At 63.4% G+C, this 16,979-nt stretch overlaps 1 protein-coding gene across 3 annotated transcripts; it reads left to right on the forward strand.

Moving 5' to 3' along the window:
* Positions 1-857: 857 nt before the first annotated feature.
* Positions 858-16,649, forward strand: IQGAP3 (IQ motif containing GTPase activating protein 3). 3 transcript variants are annotated; one of them, XM_072846772.1, is made up of 38 exons: positions 869-909; positions 2,717-2,804; positions 3,210-3,366; positions 3,645-3,722; positions 3,938-4,014; positions 4,196-4,263; positions 4,534-4,647; positions 5,044-5,222; positions 5,524-5,611; positions 5,900-6,063; positions 6,260-6,347; positions 6,499-6,662; positions 6,828-6,988; positions 7,202-7,326; positions 7,512-7,762; positions 7,868-7,958; positions 8,070-8,237; positions 8,351-8,493; positions 8,568-8,738; positions 9,056-9,139; positions 9,421-9,492; positions 10,060-10,129; positions 10,526-10,734; positions 10,992-11,144; positions 11,261-11,424; positions 11,589-11,813; positions 11,899-12,039; positions 12,542-12,626; positions 12,923-13,155; positions 13,245-13,377; positions 13,694-13,796; positions 13,955-14,099; positions 14,268-14,355; positions 14,632-14,844; positions 14,954-15,120; positions 15,274-15,375; positions 15,671-15,779; positions 16,065-16,649. In XM_072846772.1, the coding sequence occupies exons 1-38, from the start codon at positions 885-887 to the stop codon at positions 16,176-16,178; spliced, it is 5,010 nt and encodes a 1,669-aa protein (XP_072702873.1). In that variant the 5' UTR covers positions 869-884; the 3' UTR covers positions 16,179-16,649. The 3 variants fall into 3 exon arrangements, with proteins under 3 accessions (XP_072702875.1, XP_072702873.1, XP_072702874.1); XM_072846773.1 differs by having other exon boundaries at positions 7,512-7,675; XM_072846774.1 differs by lacking the exon at positions 2,717-2,804 and having other exon boundaries at positions 858-909.
* The last annotated feature ends 330 nt before the right edge of the window (positions 16,650-16,979 follow it).

Below are 16,979 nucleotides of genomic sequence, written 5' to 3' on the forward strand. Positions count from 1 at the left end.
ATCCTGGGGTCCCCCCCAGCCCCCGCCTGGCCCAGCCGGGGTGGGCAGACCCTGGTGTGCCCCTGCTGACAGCCGGGTGCCCCTGGGGCGTGCAGATCCCCGTGTGTCCCGTGGACCCTGCAGGGCCCCGTGGGTGCTGAGCCTCTGGCACGCCAGGGTGTGTGCCCTGTGCGGGTGCTGGTGCCTGGGTGTGCCCGTCCCTTGCACCCCAGGGTGCCCCCTGCACCCCTGGGCTCCCCTTGCACCCTGGTGTATGCCCACCCCCTCCCACCCGTGGGCTCCCCCTGCACCCTGCTGTGCGCTACCCCCTGCACCCATGGGCTCCCCTCCCACCCCTGGGCTCCCCCCGCACCCCGGTGCATGCCCACTCCTGGCACCCATGGGCTCCCCCTGCACCCATGGGCTCCCCCTGCACCCCGCTGTGTGCCACCCCCTGCACCCATGGGCTCCCCCTGCACCCATGGGCTCCCCCTGCACCCATGGGCTCCCCCTGCACCCCGCTGTGTGCCACCCCCTGCACCCATGGGCTCCCCCTGCACCCTGCTGTGTGCCACCCCCTGCACCCATGGGCTCCCCTCCCACCCCTGGGCTCCCCCCGCACCCCGGTGCATGCCCACTCCTGGCACCCATGGGCTCCCCCTGCACCCATGGGCTCCCCCTGCACCCCGCTGTGTGCCACCCCCCGCACCCATGGGCTCCCCCCGCACCCCGGATCGCGCCGATCCCCGTGTGCTCGCGGGTCCCGGTTCACCCCCGCGCGCTCCCGCCCCGCGCGCCCCCGCGGCCGGTGCCGGTGCCGGACTACAGCGCCCGGCGGCCCTCGCGCGGCGCCACGTGGGCGGCGGGAGATTCAAATCGCGGGTGGGGCCGCCGCGGCCGCAGCCATGGAGGGAGCGGGGCCGGTGCGCTGTGAGTGACCGGCAGCGGGGGCGATGGGGGGCAGCCAGCGGGGGGGGACAGGCAGTGATGTGGGGTGCAGGGGGTTGGAGCTCAGGTGGGTGTGGTGGGACAGGCAGGTCTGGGGGTGCGGGGGTGGTGGGGGCAGGCAGCGGTGTGGGGTGGAGGAGGATTGGGGGCAGATGAATGGGGGACAGGCAGGTCTGGGGGTGTGGGGGGTGGTGGGGGCAAGCAGTGATGTGGGGTGCAGGGGTTGGAGCTCAGGTGGGTGTGGGGGACAGGCAGGTCTGGGGGTGCGGGGGTGGTGGGGGCAGGCAGCGGTGTGGGGTGGAGGAGGATTGGGGGCAGATGAATGGGGGACAGGCAGGTCTGGGGGTGTGGGGGGTGGTGGGGGCAAGCAGTGATGTGGGGTGCAGGGGTTGGAGCTCAGGTGGGTGTGGGGGGACAGGCAGGTCTGGGGGTGTGGGGGGATGTGGGGGCAGGCAGCAATGTGGGGTGGAGGAGGATTGGGGGCAGATGAATGGGGGGACAGGCAGGTCTGGGGGTGTGCAGGGGCAGGCAGTGATGTGGGGTGCAGGGGTTGGAGCTCAGGTGGGTGTGGGGGACAGGCAGGTCTGGGGGTGCGGGGGTGGTGGGGGCAGGCAGCGGTGTGGGGTGGAGGAGGATTGGGGGCAGATGAATGGGGGACAGGCAGGTCTGGGGGTGTGGGGGGTGGTGGGGGCAAGCAGTGATGTGGGGTGCAGGGGGTTGGAGCTCAGGTGGGTGTGGGGGGACAGGCAGGTCTGGGGGTGCGGGGGGTGGTGGGGGGCAGGCAGCGGTGTGGGGTGGAGGAGGATTGGGGGCAGATGAATGGGGGGACAGGCAGGTCTGGGGGTGGGGGGATGTGGGGGCAAGCAGTGATGTGGGGTGCAGGGGTTGGAGCTCAGGTGGGTGTGGGGGACAGGCAGGTCTGGGGGTGCGGGGGGGTGTGGGGGCAGGCAGCGGTGTGGGGTGGAGGAGGATTGGGGGCAGATGAATGGGGGACAGGCAGGTCTGGGGGTGTGGGGGATGTGGGGGCAGGCAGCAATGTGGGGTGCAGGAGGTTGGAGCTCAGGTGGGTGTGGGGGGACAGGCAGGTCTGGGGGTGTGGGGGATGTGGGGGGCAGGCAGCAATGTGGGGTGGAGGAGGATTGGGGGCAGATGAATGGGGGACAGGCAGGTCTGGGGGTGCAGGGGGATGTGGGGGGCAGGCAGCGATGTGGGGTATGGGGGGTTGCAGTTCAGGTGGGTGTGGGGGGACAGGCAGGTCTGGGGGTGCGGGGGGATGTGGGGGGCAGGCAGCGGTGTGGGGTGGAGGAGGATTGGGGGCAGATGAATGGGGGGACAGGCAGGTCTGGGGGTGCGGGGGGATGGGGACAGCGGTAGGGCCCCAGGCCCCTGGGGACAGGCTGGAGGGGACCTATTTTGCGGAACGTGTCTGGTGGGTGCTGCTGGGTGCCACCCAGCAGTGGCGGGTGCCTCCAGCCCCAGCGGTACGAAAGGACCCCAGACCCGCAGCCGCGCCCCCCCGGGTGCCGGCTCTGGGCGCCGGCCGTGGCCGTTGCTTTGGGCGAAAGGGAAGTTGGAAACTTTCTTCCAACCGCCAAAAAGGGCCTGGCCGGCGTCACTGTCACCGGTGCCAGCCGTGGGAGGCGCAGGCAGGCTGCTGCGTGGAAAACCTGCCTTTCCTTTGCGAAATCTTAATTTGGGTGGGGAAAGGTGCTTTCAAAAAGTCCCCCGTCCCCCCCCGCCCCTCGCCCCGAATAGGGGGGTTTGACGGCGTCCCCCTGTCGCCGCCCAGATGAACGCCTCACCGCGGACGAGATGGACGAGCAGAGGAGGCAGAACGTCGCCTACCAGTACCTGTGTCGCTTGGAGGAAGCCAAGCGGTGGGGCTGGACCTGGGGACCCCCTCTGCCTCGAGCTCAAATTTTTTGGGGAAAAAAGGAGTGCAAAGGGGGGGGGAAGGGGATAAGGCACAGGGGGTGTGGGGGGAGGCTGCAAGGCGTAACGCTGCCAAATCCTGCCCGCTCCTCGTGCTTTCTGGCCCTTCAAAGGTGGTTTTTGGGTTTTTTTTTTGGGGGGGGCACTCAGCCTTGCTGTTACACCCAAACTGAGAAACACCCGTCTGCTAAACCCTGCGGCAAAGGGGTGGGGGCTGACCTCTCTCTGCTGGGGGGGGGGAATTTATGGGGATGGGGTGGGCTGTCTCCTTTGGGTGCTGCTTCTTCTGTCCGGAAGGGGTCTGGGTGGGGGTACTGGGGGTCTGCGACGTGCCCCGTCTGCCCCCCCAGCTGGATGGAGGCCTGCCTGAGCCAGGAGCTGCCCCCCCCCACGGAGCTGGAAGAGAGCCTGCGCAACGGGGTCGTCCTGGCCGAGCTGGGCCACTGCTTTGCCCCCGCTGTGGTCCCTCTGAAGAAGATCTACGACCGCGAGCAGACGCGGTACAAGGTAAGACTGCGGCGCGGGGGGGGGGGGTGCGTTCCTTAGGGCGTACCCCAAAACTTGCAGGGATCTTTTAACCGCAAAGTGAGGAGGGACACGCTGATCGTTAAGGGACAATTTCATAGAGCGGGGCTGCAAACGGGGTCTCTGAGCTGTGCTGCCCCGGGGGGGGGTCGCAGGCTTTGCCTCTGTCTTTAACCCGGCTGGGTGGGTTTGGGGGAGAGGGGGACCCCAGGGATGGGAGAAGGTGGGGTTCAGCCTGACCCCAGCTTCCTCTCTTCCAGGCAGCCGGGCTTCACTTTCGGCACACGGATAACATCAACTACTGGCGCGATGCCATGAGCCACGTGGGGCTTCCCGCGGTAATGTCCCCCCTCCGCTCTCCCCGGGCCGAGGGATGCGCTGGCCTTTGTCCTTGCGGCAGCCCCGGGGCTGCGCCCCACCAGCTCGGCTCACTGGGGGGAGCGCTGGCATGGCAGGGGGGCTTCGTCTCTGTCCCCCCACCCTTGGACACCATCCTCCCCGTGGACCATCTCGGTGGCATCTCCACCTGAGCTGTCTCTTGTCTTGTCTGCAGATCTTCCACCCGGAGACCACCGACATCTATGACAAGAAGAACATGCCCCGGGTAGTCTACTGCATCCATGCGCTCAGGTGGGTGTCCCTGCTCCGGCCCCGGGGCCAAAACTGTTGTCACGGTTCGTGGCCGTGCTCACGAGCCCTCCGGTGGCATCACCCCCAGGGCTGGGGCGACAGCCTCGGGTGTTGCAGAAGCGTCGGGAGGGTGAAAGCAAGCGACCGCGTGGTCATGGCGTGTGTCTGCTTCGTCTTTCAGCTTGTACCTCTTCAAGCTGGGGCTGGCTCCTCAGATCCAGGACTTGTACGGGAAAGTGGACTTCACGGGTACGGCGACGCGCGGGGGAACCTGGGCTGGGGGCTGGCCACGAGGGTTTGCCAACAACGCTCTCGGATCCCTGTGGTGGGAGGGATGTGGGGAGCGAAGACCTTGGGCAAACTTTTCCGAAGCTGCCTCGGTGATGCTTACCCCAGCGTGGGTGTTTTCTGCACCCCTCCGGTTTGGCAGGGGAGCGGGGGGCTCCGCTGGCTGCCCCCACTCCAGGGCTGGGCCACGGTGCTGGTGCTGAGCGGTGATGCCTCTGTGCTCTGCTCCAGAGGAGGAGATCAACAACATGAAGCGGGAGCTGGAGAAGTACGGCCTGCAGCTGCCTGCCTTCAGCAAGATCGGGGGCATTTTGGCCAACGAGCTCTCGGTGGACGAAGCAGCAGGTAATGGACGCCCGTGGGGGGAGCGGTGCTGTGCATCGGGCCGTAGCGGGATCTCGGCTCAGCCCCCAAACGTCAAATCTGGAGCCAGCAAACTGAGCGATGCTCCGAGCTGCAGTGGAGGCACCTGGTTGCTCTCCTTCAGACCCGTGCGCGGCTGCAAGGACTGGCTCGGCCCCTTCCCGGCCAGCGGCACCTGGGGTTTTGCATTAGCTGGGCTTGCTGTAGAGACACCGAGGCTTCCCGGGCGCTGGAGACTGCAGCTTGCTCTTTGAGAAGGGGGGGTTCCCACCATCGCGCGTGGCGCGGCTTGTCCCGCTGCACGCGGGGCTACAGCAGATGGTCTGTCGCAGCCCTCCGTGCCCCGTCTCACCCGCCTCCTTCCCGCTTCGCCTCCAGTCCATGCGGCCGTGCTGGCGATCAACGAAGCGGTGGATCGGGGGGTGGTGGCGCAGACGATGGTGGCCCTCCGCAACCCCAGCGCGATGCTTCTCGACCTGCGCGAGGTGCTGGCGGGCGCCTACCAGGAGATGCTCCACCGGGCGAAGCTGGAGAAGGGCAGCAATGCCAGGAACAGGGTGAGGAGGGCACAGGGGGTCCCGGGGGGGGGTGGGAGAGGAGCAGCCCCTTCGTGGTGCTTCCAGCCAGAGCGGTCCCTCTTAGTCAGAGACCCTCCCCATGCTTGGTGGGTAAAACACAGCCTGGGAGCCCTCGTGCTGGTCAGAAGATGGGGGGGAAAGCGGTGGGGAAATGACTCCTCTTTGGGGGCTGGTGGACCCAGGGGTTGGGAAAGGAGCCCAGGCATCGGCGGGGGACCCCCGCCGCGTGGCGTTGGGGTGCTCTTGGGCGGAAAGCTCAGGGTGGGGAGTCCCTCTCCAGTACCTGCAGGTGATCCCCGAGGGAGAGGACATCTACGACCGGTGCCTGACCCAGGCGGAAATCCAAGGGAACGTCAACAAAGTGAACGGTGAGCAAAGCTGTGGCTTCCCTCCTGGGGGGTCTCCGGAGCTTATCAGTGGGACCGTGGTACCCCAGGCTGCAGGGGAGAGCCTGCCCAGGGCGGTGGGCATAGCAGAAAGGACCTGTCTGCTCAGGCCAGCTTCAGACCCGGTGGGGAGCAGGGCTGGGTGTGCATTTCCAAGGAGAAATTAAAATTATTGGCACGCGGGCTTCAGCCGTAGCTACCTTTGCTCCCTGGAGCTGTGGATGATTTACCTGCTCCCCTCCTCTGGTGTAAACTGGCCTCTCTCCTTAGTGCACGCAGCTCTGGAGGAGGTGGACGATGCCCTGGAGAGACAGGACGCGCCGGCACTGTACCGAGCTCTGCAGGACCCCGTCCTGGCCCTGCGCCGCCTCCAGCGCGACAACCTCGACCGCTACTTGGAGCAGCTCAGCGTGGACCGGGAGCAGAAGGCGCTGGTAGGGGCCGGCAGGAGCCTGCGGGAATTGGGGTACCTGTGCTGGGGTGGCACCCCAGGACGGAGGGGGGGGTCCCCCCGGGCAGGGACTCGCTTTGGGATCAGCAGCTTTCTGCAAGGGGTCTGAGCGTGGCCGCTCTGTCAGCACAAGCGGGATCTGGTGGGAGACCAGAAGCCCTGCTTTGTGCCCGCTGCAGGAGCTGGGCTACGGGGACCTGCTGGAGCAGGAGGAGGTGGAGGCAGGGATCCTTGCGGCGAACAAGAAGGGCGAGGAGGAGCGAGCCAGTGAGTGGCCGGGGTGGACACGGTGCTTGCGGCAGGTTTTGCTGCCCTGTGCGTCCCCTGGAGCCGGTGGCCCTGCCGGCTGCCTGGCCAAGTGCCCCAGGGCCACCTCCTGCAACCCCCCCGTGCCAGCCCAGCCCCATCTCTCCCTCAGTGCTGCAGGCCGTCAGCCGGATCAACGCGGCCATCCGTCGAGGGATGCCGGCGGAAACGTTGGAAGCGATGACGGACCCCGCAGCGCAGCTGCCCGACGTGTACCCGCTCGCCGCCCCCCTGTACCAGTGCCAGCTGGCCCTGCTGCAGCGCCAGCACCCGCGGGTGAGCGCTGCCCCGGGGACGGGCTCTGGGTCCCATCGGTGGTGGGGGGACCGGTGCCTCTGCTGGGATGGGGGAGTGCTTTCCCCACGCCCTGGGGGGCTGCTGGGGCTGGAGGATGGGTCTGGGGGGTATGGGGGGGTCAGTGTCTCTGCCTGCCCCACGCAGGGCGAGCTGGTGCAGGAGGAGCTGTTCGTGGCTGTGGAGATGCTTTCGGCCGTGGCACTGGTTAACCGAGCCTTGGATGCCGGGGACCCCGACGGCCTCTGGAGCAGCCTGGTCAGCTCAGCCCTGGGCCTCTCGGGTGTTGAGGATGCAAATGCGCAGCGGTAAGGAGATGGTCTCTGGGTTTGGGGTCGGTGGTGTGGAGCAATCCCTCGGGAGGGGACGGTCGGGGGGCCTGGGCTTTGTGTGGGCTTGTTTCACCAGCCTGCCTGCCCTGTGCCTTACCTTTTCCCCTTTGAAAAGCAAGGCCGCTGGCTCTGACAGGCGCCGTTCCTGCTTAAAATGCACCGAGCCGCTGCCCTGTGTCATTCCTGCAGGTATTTTCAGGACTTACTGCAGCTGAAAGGCCAATCTAGGGAAGCGGGAGCCGAGTTCCTGAGCTGGAATGACATTCAGGACAGCGTGAATGACACCAATTCATCAGTGCAAGACGAAAACGACCGTGAGTCCTGCCCGTGTGGGGTTTGGTCGAGCAGGGGGTTCTGCAAATTTTCCGGGAGGGAGGTTGCACTGGGAGCCCAGCCCTAATGAGACACTAGAGAACCTCACGGTACCCTGGGCCGCGACTCCGTTGGGTGCCCGGAGCACTGGGGGACCTGAGCCGCGTGTCCCTTCCCTCCCACGCAGGAGTCCTCGCTGTCCGGCTGATCAACGAGGCGCTGGCGCAGGGGGACCCCGAGAAGACGCTGGCAGCGCTGCTGCTGCCGGCGGCCGCCCTGCCTGACGTCGCCCTCCCGACCGCTCGGCGCTACCATGATGTCCTGGCCCGGGCACGAAGGCTGAAAGCCCAGGTGGGGTGGCATCCCCCCTGGCCGCGCGGTACCCCCCCTTGGCAGCATGGCATCCCCCTGGCAGCGCAGCACCCCGAAAAGCCGAAGGTGCTCGAGGGGTGATGTAGTGCAAGACCAGCGCGGCTGAAGCTCTCGGGGGGGCTGCGCAGCCCACTAGACGCCATCTTTCCCCCGTCTCCCCCTGTCTCGCAGGCCACAGAGGACGATGGAGCCGTGCTTTGGTGGGAAGAGATCCAGGAAGGGGTCTGCAGGGCCAACCAGGACACGGTGGCAGCCAGGAGGAGTGAGTGCTCTCCCCAGCATGGGTGCTGGGTGCTGGCCCCACCGGTCAGGGGGCTGCTGGGGGGGGGGATAGGCCAGAAGGGGCTCACGTGAGCCCCCTCTGCTCCCACAGTGGCTCTGGGCACCGCCGCCATCAACCAGGCCATCAAGGAAGGGAAAGCGGCGCAGACCCTGCGGGTGCTGCGCAACCCCGACGTGGCCCTGTGCGGCGTGGTGAGTGCCTGCGCCGCGGCGTACCAGGAGCAGCTTGCGGCTCTGATGGCCACCAAGAGACAAGCAGGTAAAAGCTTGGGGCTGCAAAAACTTCCCACCCAGGAGCCTGGGGTGCACCCCTGCCCGAGCCATTCGGGGGAGCAGCACCCCCCGGCAGCACCTCCCCGTCTCGGCACGCAGGGAGCGCGAAGCCGTGCTGGATCCGGCACAGGCTGATGGATGGTGCCGAGTACTACCTGAGCTTGCAGACCTTCGAGGGCAGCTGGCAGCGCCCGCGCGATGGTGGCCTCAACACCACGCACCTGAGCCGGGAGGAGATCCAGGTACAAGGGAGGATGAGGCTCGGCGGGCGCCGGCGGCATGGCTGGGGCTGAGCTGGTGCATCGTGTCCCCGCAGTCGGTTGTCACCCGAGTGACCGCGGCGCACGACCGGGAGTGCCTGTGGGCATCCAACGTCGCCTTCGTGGTGAGGCTGCAGGCTCGGCTGCGGGGCTTCCTTGTCCGCCGGGAGTTCGCGGCACGACGGCACGTCCTGCGGGACCAGTGGCCGGCTGCCGTCAGGATCCAGGTGACGTAGTCAGAATTGGTCCCTCCTCTGTGCGGGGGGATGCAAACCATGGGTGGCTGCTTGCAGCATCCTCCGGCAGCTCCAGGGAGCACCGGTGCTTGCTGCTCTGTACGTTTAATAGCCAGGACTCACCCAAGGTACTGCAGAGGATGGTACGGGGCTTATTTTTTTTCACAGCAGCTGCTTTGGGTGCTGGTTTCCTCTGTTTTCCCATGCTGCGTTATCCCTCCCTTCTTGTGCGCTCTCTGAAAAACCAACCGGACGTCGCAGCGACCTTGCGCAGGTCACGGTAGCTGGTTGTCTTTTCTCACGGCCAGGCTTGTTGGAGAGGGTACAAGCAGCGCAGAGCTTACCTGGAGAGGCTGCGCTACCTGCAAGCCAACGCGGATGCTGCAATAAAGGTTTGGAAGACTCTTCCTTCACCCTTTGCTCCCACACTGGGCATCGCCGCCTGCTTGCTCGGCAATGAGCGTGGCATTTCCCCCCTGCCTGGTAAAGAGGCAGCCGGGGGGAGAATATGGCAGCTGGACCAGGGCATGGCTGGGCAGCTTGTGAGGGGACGGGGAAGCTCAGGCTGGGGGAGAACGTCTTGCAAAAATCCCCACGGTTTTCCCCCTTTCCACCCGCTCGCTTTGGCCAAGCGACTCCTTCCAGTATCCAACTGCTCGAACGTCTCTCCCAGATCCAGGCGGGCGTGAGGATGTGGCAGGCTCGGAGAAAGTACCGGGAGAGGCTGCGCTACTTCAGGCAGAACGTGAGTGATGGGATGGGGAGTAAAAGAGCTCCTGGGAGCGTGTCAGCATCTGTGGGGATGGAGGGGGACGATCCTGAGCGCGCGGTCGGACCCCTGCCCCCGAGCGCTTGCAGTGCAGCCGGAGGGAGAAATTGGTGCATCCTTGCACGGGGACAGATGGGGAAGGAAAAGGTGCCCGGTGGGTCTGGAAGCCAAACTATCAGGCTCTGTAAAGCATGAGGAGAGAAAAACCACTCCAGTTCTATCAAAAACCAACAAGGACTTCAAGGTGCCTATTAGAGGGGAAGGAAATTTTGGGGGAAAGGGGTGTGTTGGCTGCAGGGAGCAAAGCTGCGCCTCTGGAGTTGCTGCAGCATGTGAAATACAGCAAGCGGAGGGGAAACGACCGCTCAGGAGGGTGAAACCCTGAAATCCCTCCTGGGTTGTGGAGACCCTTATCCCGGGCATCAGCAGATTCCCCGCGGCGGGAGCAGGCAGCCGGGTGCCTGTCCGGCTCTCCTCCGCTCACCCGTGTGTTCCAGGGATGCTGTGGGGAAACACCCCCCACCCCCTTGTTTGTCTTGGCAGATTAAAGCTGTAATTAAAATCCAGGCTTTTGTGCGCGCTAACAAGGCCCGTGGGGATTACAGGATGCTGGGTAAGTGCCTGCTCATCTCCGCTCTGAAGCGGCTGTAATTAATTGGGAAGGGGACTCTGCCTCGTTCCTTGTTGGCCCTGCGCGGTGGGGAGGCGGCGGCAGGCTGGCCACCAGCGTCCCTGTGACAAGCACGAGAGCGGCAGAGGCTCGGTGGTCCCTTGGCATCAACTAGAGCAGCCCTGGGGCTGCTCTTGCTGCCTCTCTGCTCCCAAAGGCTTCCCGGGGAGGTGTTGCACGGCGCGGTGCCATCTTCTCCTGTGTCCTGGAAGAAGATGGGTTTTTGGGGAGGAGGATGGGGCGTCTTGCCGAGATGCTGGGGGTCCGAGGGTCCACGGTGGGGGCGGTGACTCAGTCTTTCCCTGTGAGCGTTCACGGCGGTGCCGTGCCTTGCTGCAGTCCATGCCAGGAGCCCACCACTGAGCATCGTCCGGCGCTTCATCCACTTGCTGGAGCAGAGCCAGCATGACTTCTGGGAGGAGTCGGAGGTGCTGCGGCTGCAGGAGGAGGTGGTGAAGAGGATCCGTGCCAGCCGGCAGCTGGAGAGCGACCTGGACCTCATGGACATCAAGATTGGGCTGCTGGTCAAGAACAGGATCACGCTGCAGGTGGGGAGCGTGGCGGCAGGGGAAGGACATCGGCCACCTCATGCGGCTCTGCCGCAGTGCCCAAGCCTGTTCAGCCAGCGCAGAGCTGGTCCTCCCCTCCTCGGCATCACAGCTTGAAGTGCTCTCTGCTTTGCTTTTAAAGTGGTTGAAGGGGTTGGGGAGCACTGAGGTGCCTCTGGCTCCCTTTCCCCAGAAGCTGGGCTGAACGCTTGCTGGCAGTCACCAACGCTTCTCTTTCCTTGCCTGCGTGGCCCCAGGAGGTGGTGTCCCACTGCAAGAAGCTGACCAAGAAGAACAAGGAGCAGCTCTCGGAGATGATGTCCATAGACAAGCAGAAGGGGCTCAAGTCGCTCAGCAAGGAGAAGCGGCAGAAGCTGGAGGCCTACCAGCATCTCTTCTACCTGCTGCAGGTGGGGCTGGTGGGGCTCTGCTGTGTCCACCACAGCTGGGGGGAGCAGTGTGGGGAACCTGGCCCCCCGCCACTCCACGACACTCGGGATTAGCTTGGTGTTCCTCATCCCTGCAGACACAGCCTGTGTACTTGGCCAGGCTGATCTTCCAGATGCCCCAGAACAAGTCCACCAAGTTCATGGAGTCGGTGATCTTTACGCTTTACAACTATGCATCCAACCCACGGGAGGCTTACCTGCTGCTCCAGCTCTTCAAAGCAGCGCTGCAGGAGGAGATCAGGTGGGTGGCCGTAGGTGCCCCCGTTTGGGGACAGGTCTGGGAAAAGGCTGAACCAGGGGCATCAGCTTGGATGCAGTTATCCCCTCTGGCCGCTGCCTCCTGCGTTGGAGAACAAACACGCTGGTCCATCCCCTTCATCCCATCCTTCCTGTTTCTCTCCCCAGGTCCAGGGTGGATCACATCCATGACATCCTGACGGGGAACGCCACGGTGATCCGGCTGGTGGTCAGCTTCTACCGCAACGCACGCGGGCAGAACGCCCTGCGGCAGATCCTGGGTGGCCCGGTGCAGGAGGTCCTGCAGGACAAGACCCTCAGCATCCGCACCAACCCTGTGGACATCTACAAGGCGTGGATCAACCAGACCGAGTCGCAGAGCGGGCAGAAAAGGTCAGGCCCTGGGCAAGGGGGCTTAGCCCGACCACAGGGTGATGGGCGTTGGGACGGTGATGGGGACCTTGTCTTCCATTCACAGCAAGCTCCCGTACGAGGTCAGCCCTCAGCAGGCTCTCAGCCACCCCGAGGTCCAAAGGCGGCTGGATATTTCTATCCACAACCTCCTCATGATCACAGACAAGTTCGTCTCTGCCATCACCTCTTCTGTAGACAAGATCCCGTATGTATCTCAATGGCTTGTACGCACATCCCTGCAGCGCTGCCAGCTTGAAGGTAGCTTCAGCAAGGCCTTAGAAAGGGAGGTTGGGTGATGGGGGGCTTCCCCGCCCCTAGCTGCTGCAGGACTGAGTTACTGCACTGTCAACAAGGGGAAATCCAAATATCGGCGGGCGCTGCTGCTTCTGCTCCTCCAGCAACTCCCCGGTGGGCTGGCTCTTGTCGCCACTCCATTTCTGAGCACTTTACTACTGGTGTTGAGGTGTCTACAAGGAAGAAGCTGAGCTTTGGGGTAATCTCGGAGGATGAAGGCTTCCTCCAGGGATGTCTGGGTAGGGGAGGGAGCTGAGGGATGCTGCAGCCGCCAGCCCCTCCTATGGGCTCCTCCATTGCCCCAAGGCTGGGGGCTTGCTGCTTCTTGGGTGATGGGTAGTAGGGATGGGGCAGGGTGGCCAAGCCTGGTGCTGCCCCGCATGCTGACGGACCTCTCCCTGTCCTCTCCTCAGCTATGGCATGCGCTATGTGGCCAAAATCCTGAGGACATCCTTGGCCGAGAAATTCCCCGAGGCCTCGGTGGAGGAGATCGACAAGGTACCCCGGGGCTGGTGGGTCTGCACGGCTTGGTGGGGTTCAACCGTGTGTGCATGTGAAGGGCCAGGATCCCTCCACAGAAGGTCAAGTTCTCTTGGCTTAAAAATGCCTTCCAGTCAACATTTTCCTTGAGCCACAAAAGAAATGCCAGTGGTGGGCTCTCCTCTGCACTGCTGTCCCCTCTGCGAGGGTCCCACCAGGCCGTGCAGAGATGAAACAGCCTTCCCTGCTGAGCTACCACCTCCTTGGGCACCAGCCCGTGTGCTCCCCAACACTCAGCCTGTTTTGTGCCCTAGATCGTGGGGAACCTGCTCTACTACCGCTTCATGAACCCGGCGGTGGTGGCCCCCGACGGCTTTGACATCGTGGACATCTCGGCTGGGGTGACCCTGCATCCCGACCACCGCCGCAGCCTGGGCTCCATTGCCAAAGTGCTGCAGCACGCGGCCGCCCGCAAGGCCTTCGACGGGGAGAACGCGCATCTCTGTGGGGTGAACCAGTACCTGGAGGACACCCACAACAAGTTCAGGTGGGCACCAGGATGGCATCGGGGTGGGAGGGCGGCTACGAGCCAGTGGGGCAGGGCTTTTGGGGCTGACCAGAGGTCCTTCTCTGCAGGAGGTTCATCTCTGCTGCCTGCTGCGTCCCTGAGCCAGAAGAGAGGTTTAACGTGGATGAGTACTCGGAGATGGTGGCGGTGGCCAAACCGGTCATCTACATCACAGTGGGGGAGCTCATCGACACGCACAAGGTAAGGGTGTAAAACTCGCTGCAAACAAGCAGGCTCCACTTCTTCTGCTCCCACCTCCTGGGCTTTCTGCTGTGTTTTATCACGCTCGTCTGTATCCCACCACCAGCACAGCTCGTCCTGGCCTGTTTTTTTTCCTTTTTAAGCAAGTAAATAATCCAGACTCTGCAGGTTCCCTGCTGCTCGTCCTTCCCTGAACCTCGTAACTTCGCAGTTCCCTCGCGGGTGCAAAGGGCGTTGCATCCTTCCCGACCGGCCTTTGCTCCCTGTTTCTTTGCACGCTCCTTTGCCACTGACTCTCCTCCCTTGCACCATCCAGCTCCTGCTCGAGCACCAGGACTCCATCGCACCACACCACGGAGACCCCCTGCACAAGCTTCTAGAAGATCTTGATGAGCTTCCTACGGTCCAGTCCCTTGTTGGTAGGTAGAGCTCTGGGGCCCACCACCCGCCCCGGCAGGAGGAGGATGGAGATGGGGATGCTTTTCTTGCACGAAGCTCTAGCTGGATTGCTTTGGGCATGGGGAAGACAGCCCTCCTGAGCCTCACGTGGCTACCCGGGCTCTCTCTGCCCTCGCAGGGGAGAGCGTTCCCAGCCCGGCGGACAGCGGTGCCGAGCAGATGCTCTCCCAGCTCAGCAAAATGGAGATCTCCCTCACCCTCACCAGCAAGCTGGTGCCGGCGGCCAGCAGCGAGGAGAGCGACACGAGGAGCTTGCTGCTGAGGTGAGGATGGGCTCTGCGGGCTTCAGGGGAGCTTGCTGGGGGTTGGATGCCAGCTGGGATGCTCAGGGGGGGCAAGAAAGCCCTGGGAGGCAACTAAATAATGTGCTGCTCTGGTGGAGGAGGATGATGGCCCGGAGCGGATGCCTGACCTCTCCCTCTGGTCTCTAGCACCAAGCAGATGTTGGTGGACGTGATCCAGTCCCAGCCAGGAGATTCCCTCCCGGAGATCCTGTGGACACCGGCCTCGGAGCACGAGGTGAGATGTGTGAGGCTGCTGCTGGGGATGAGCTAAAAAACTTCTCGGGGAAATGGCAAACAAGCCCTCAGCAAAAAGCTGCGCTGCTCCTCTCAAAGGCTTGGCCACTGCTCTTACGCTCCAGCAGTGGCTGGGCTCTGTCTTCCAGAGACGGCACGTGGTTTGGGCCGGGAGAGACTCGTACCAGAGTGTGTGTGTGTGAGCGGGGGTTTGATTGCTCCATCTCCTCGTGCCCCATTCCAGCCGTGCACAGGGTCACCCCCTTCTTGTCCCCAGGAAGCCTCCCACGACCATCTCGTGCACAGGCGAGCGCTGCAGGACGCCCAGACCCCTGCCAAGCTGAAACGCAACCGCTCCCTGGCTGCTAACAGCCAGCTGTCCCTGGAGGAGAAGAAGCGCAAGATCATCCGCAACCTGCGGCGCTTGGAAAGCCTGGGGCTCGTGGACTCTGCCCATCAGTACCAGGAGCTCATCAACGAGCTGGCCAAGGTGTGCTGGGGGAGACGGACTCTCAACCCACCTGAGATCCCGCTCTGGTACTTCGATAAAGCTCAGAACGAGTTATATTGGCTTTCTCGTATGGCTTTGTTTCCTCCAGGACATCCGCAACCAGAGGCGTTACCGGCAGCACCGCAAAGGGGAGCTCCTGAAGCTGAGACAGACCCTGCAGGGCCTCAACGCCAAGACCTTGTTTTACGAGGAGCAAATTGATTATTACAACCAGTACATCAAGACCTGCCTCGACAACCTGGCAGCCAGCAACAAGTATGTTTTCTTACAAAAAAAAGCAATAATTTAAAAAGAATATATTTTTTTTTCATTGCTATCTGGATATTGTGAGTCCTGGAGATGTTGGGGGTCCGAGGGGTGGTGTGTGGCTGGAGACCAGCTCTGAGCACGTGGTCCCTTCTCTTCAAGGGTCAGTGGGAAGAACAAGAAGCTGCAGTCGCTGCGCTACACGGCAGCCCGGCTGTTTGAGAAGGGGGTGCTGCTGGAGATCGAGGACTTGCCGCTCTGCCAGTACGTAGCCCCTGGTCCGTGGGATGAGCTATCGCAGCGCAAAGCTTGGGCAGGTAGAGGAAAATAGCCTGGGAGGAGGGTGCGCGTGGGCCCACCGTCGTCCCCCCAAGGACGGGGTGAGTTGTGTCGGGTATTACCAGGAGAATACGGGAGAGTTGGGATTTGGAGGGGGGTTTTTGGGCTGTGGGTCTGGCCTCGTGTGTGCCGAAGGGGTTGCGCTGCAGGGGTGACCCGCTCCTTGGTTGCGTTAAAGTCGTGAAGCCCCTTTTGGTAGCGAGCGGCTCCTTCCCTTCAGGTTCAGGAATGTGATTTTCGACATCATCCCCTGCGAGGAATCGGGGAGGTTCCAGGTGAAAGCCAAATTCATGGGGATTGACATGGAGCGGTTCCAGCTGCACTACCAGGTGGGGAGCCCGTCCCGGGGCTGCCTGTGCCGCAGCGGGCAGCCTTGGGGGTGCGGGGGGTGGACGGTGTCCCCACACCTGGCTGGTTTTGGGGGGACTCGGAGCCCGGGGGAGCCCTGCCCTGAGCTGGGGCCAACCTCGCCGTGCATCTCCCTGCTGTGTGTGTCCTGATGCAAACCCAGCTCCCCTGGGGGATGCTGCAGTGGGTGCTGAGGGGGGGACAGCCCCGTCCCCTGGCTGGACACGCAGGGCTGGTGCTGATGGTGATGGTCACCTCTCCCGCAGGACCTGCTGCAGCTGCAATACGAGGGCGTAGCCGTCATGAAGATGTTCGATAAGGCCAAGGTCAACGTCAACCTACTCATTTTCCTCCTCAACAAGAAGTTTTTCAAGAAGTAATGGGGGGGGGGGAGGGCTATGGGGAGCGGGGGGGTGATGCAAACCTGCCAAAGAGAAACCTCAGGGTCGGCGGTCATGGGGCAGCGTGTCCCCCTGGGAGGGAAAGCTGCTGCTTGCGGTGACGCTTTCCTGCCCGGATGCAGCGTGCTTGAGCATCTGCAGCCGACGGCACCTGGCTGGGGGCAGAGCAGAGGGCTCAGAGCTCAGCCTCGGCACCCAAAATCTTGGTGCTGGCTGGGACCCCCCTGCTCCTGCGGCTCGCGCCGGCGTGAGCCGGTACCTGACCCTCCCCGCAGGGAGGAGGCGGCTGCCGCAGCTTTTGCGGCGTGTATAGCTTTTAAAAATCTAGATTTTGTGGGTATTTTGGCTGTTTAGTTCCTGTGTTGCTAACAGCTGGCTGCTCAAGGATGCTATGGATTTCTGGACACTACACATGTTTTTAGTGACAAAATAAAGGTATTTTAATATATATATATTTTTTCTTCCTCCCACTAAAGATGAGCAAATGTCAGAATTAGACTTTATATGGAGGTAGGGAGAGAGGGAGAATAGAGAGGCTTGTGAAGATACCCATGGGCTGTTCTCTAGTAAATCAAGGTGCAATAGGAGAATTTTGTCTTTTAAAAATGAATTTCACTGCCTGCTCTCCAGCCAGGCTGGGGGCAGAGACAGAGGAGGGTGGTCCAGAGCCACTGCTGTCCCGGGGACGCCTCGGGGGACCGGAGCAGGGACCTCTCCTCTCCGGACGATGCTGATGCCTGGCAGATGGTGTGGAGCAACCCCAAGCCCCTGCCTCGGCCA

The sequence above is a fragment of the Ciconia boyciana genome, chromosome 26 (genome assembly GCF_034638445.1).
Source record: "Ciconia boyciana chromosome 26, ASM3463844v1, whole genome shotgun sequence".
Classification (NCBI taxonomy): Eukaryota; Metazoa; Chordata; class Aves; order Ciconiiformes; family Ciconiidae; genus Ciconia; species Ciconia boyciana.

Bases quoted from the DNA above. Each gene is read 5' to 3' on its own strand.
- IQGAP3 (XM_072846772.1), top strand. From the start codon at position 885: ATGGAGGGAGCGGGGCCGGTGCGCT. The intron at 3,723-3,937 runs GTAATGTCCCCC...TCTTGTCTGCAG, and splicing joins GCCACGTGGGGCTTCCCGCG to ATCTTCCACCCGGAGACCAC. The intron at 4,015-4,195 runs GTGGGTGTCCCT...TTCGTCTTTCAG, and splicing joins TACTGCATCCATGCGCTCAG to CTTGTACCTCTTCAAGCTGG.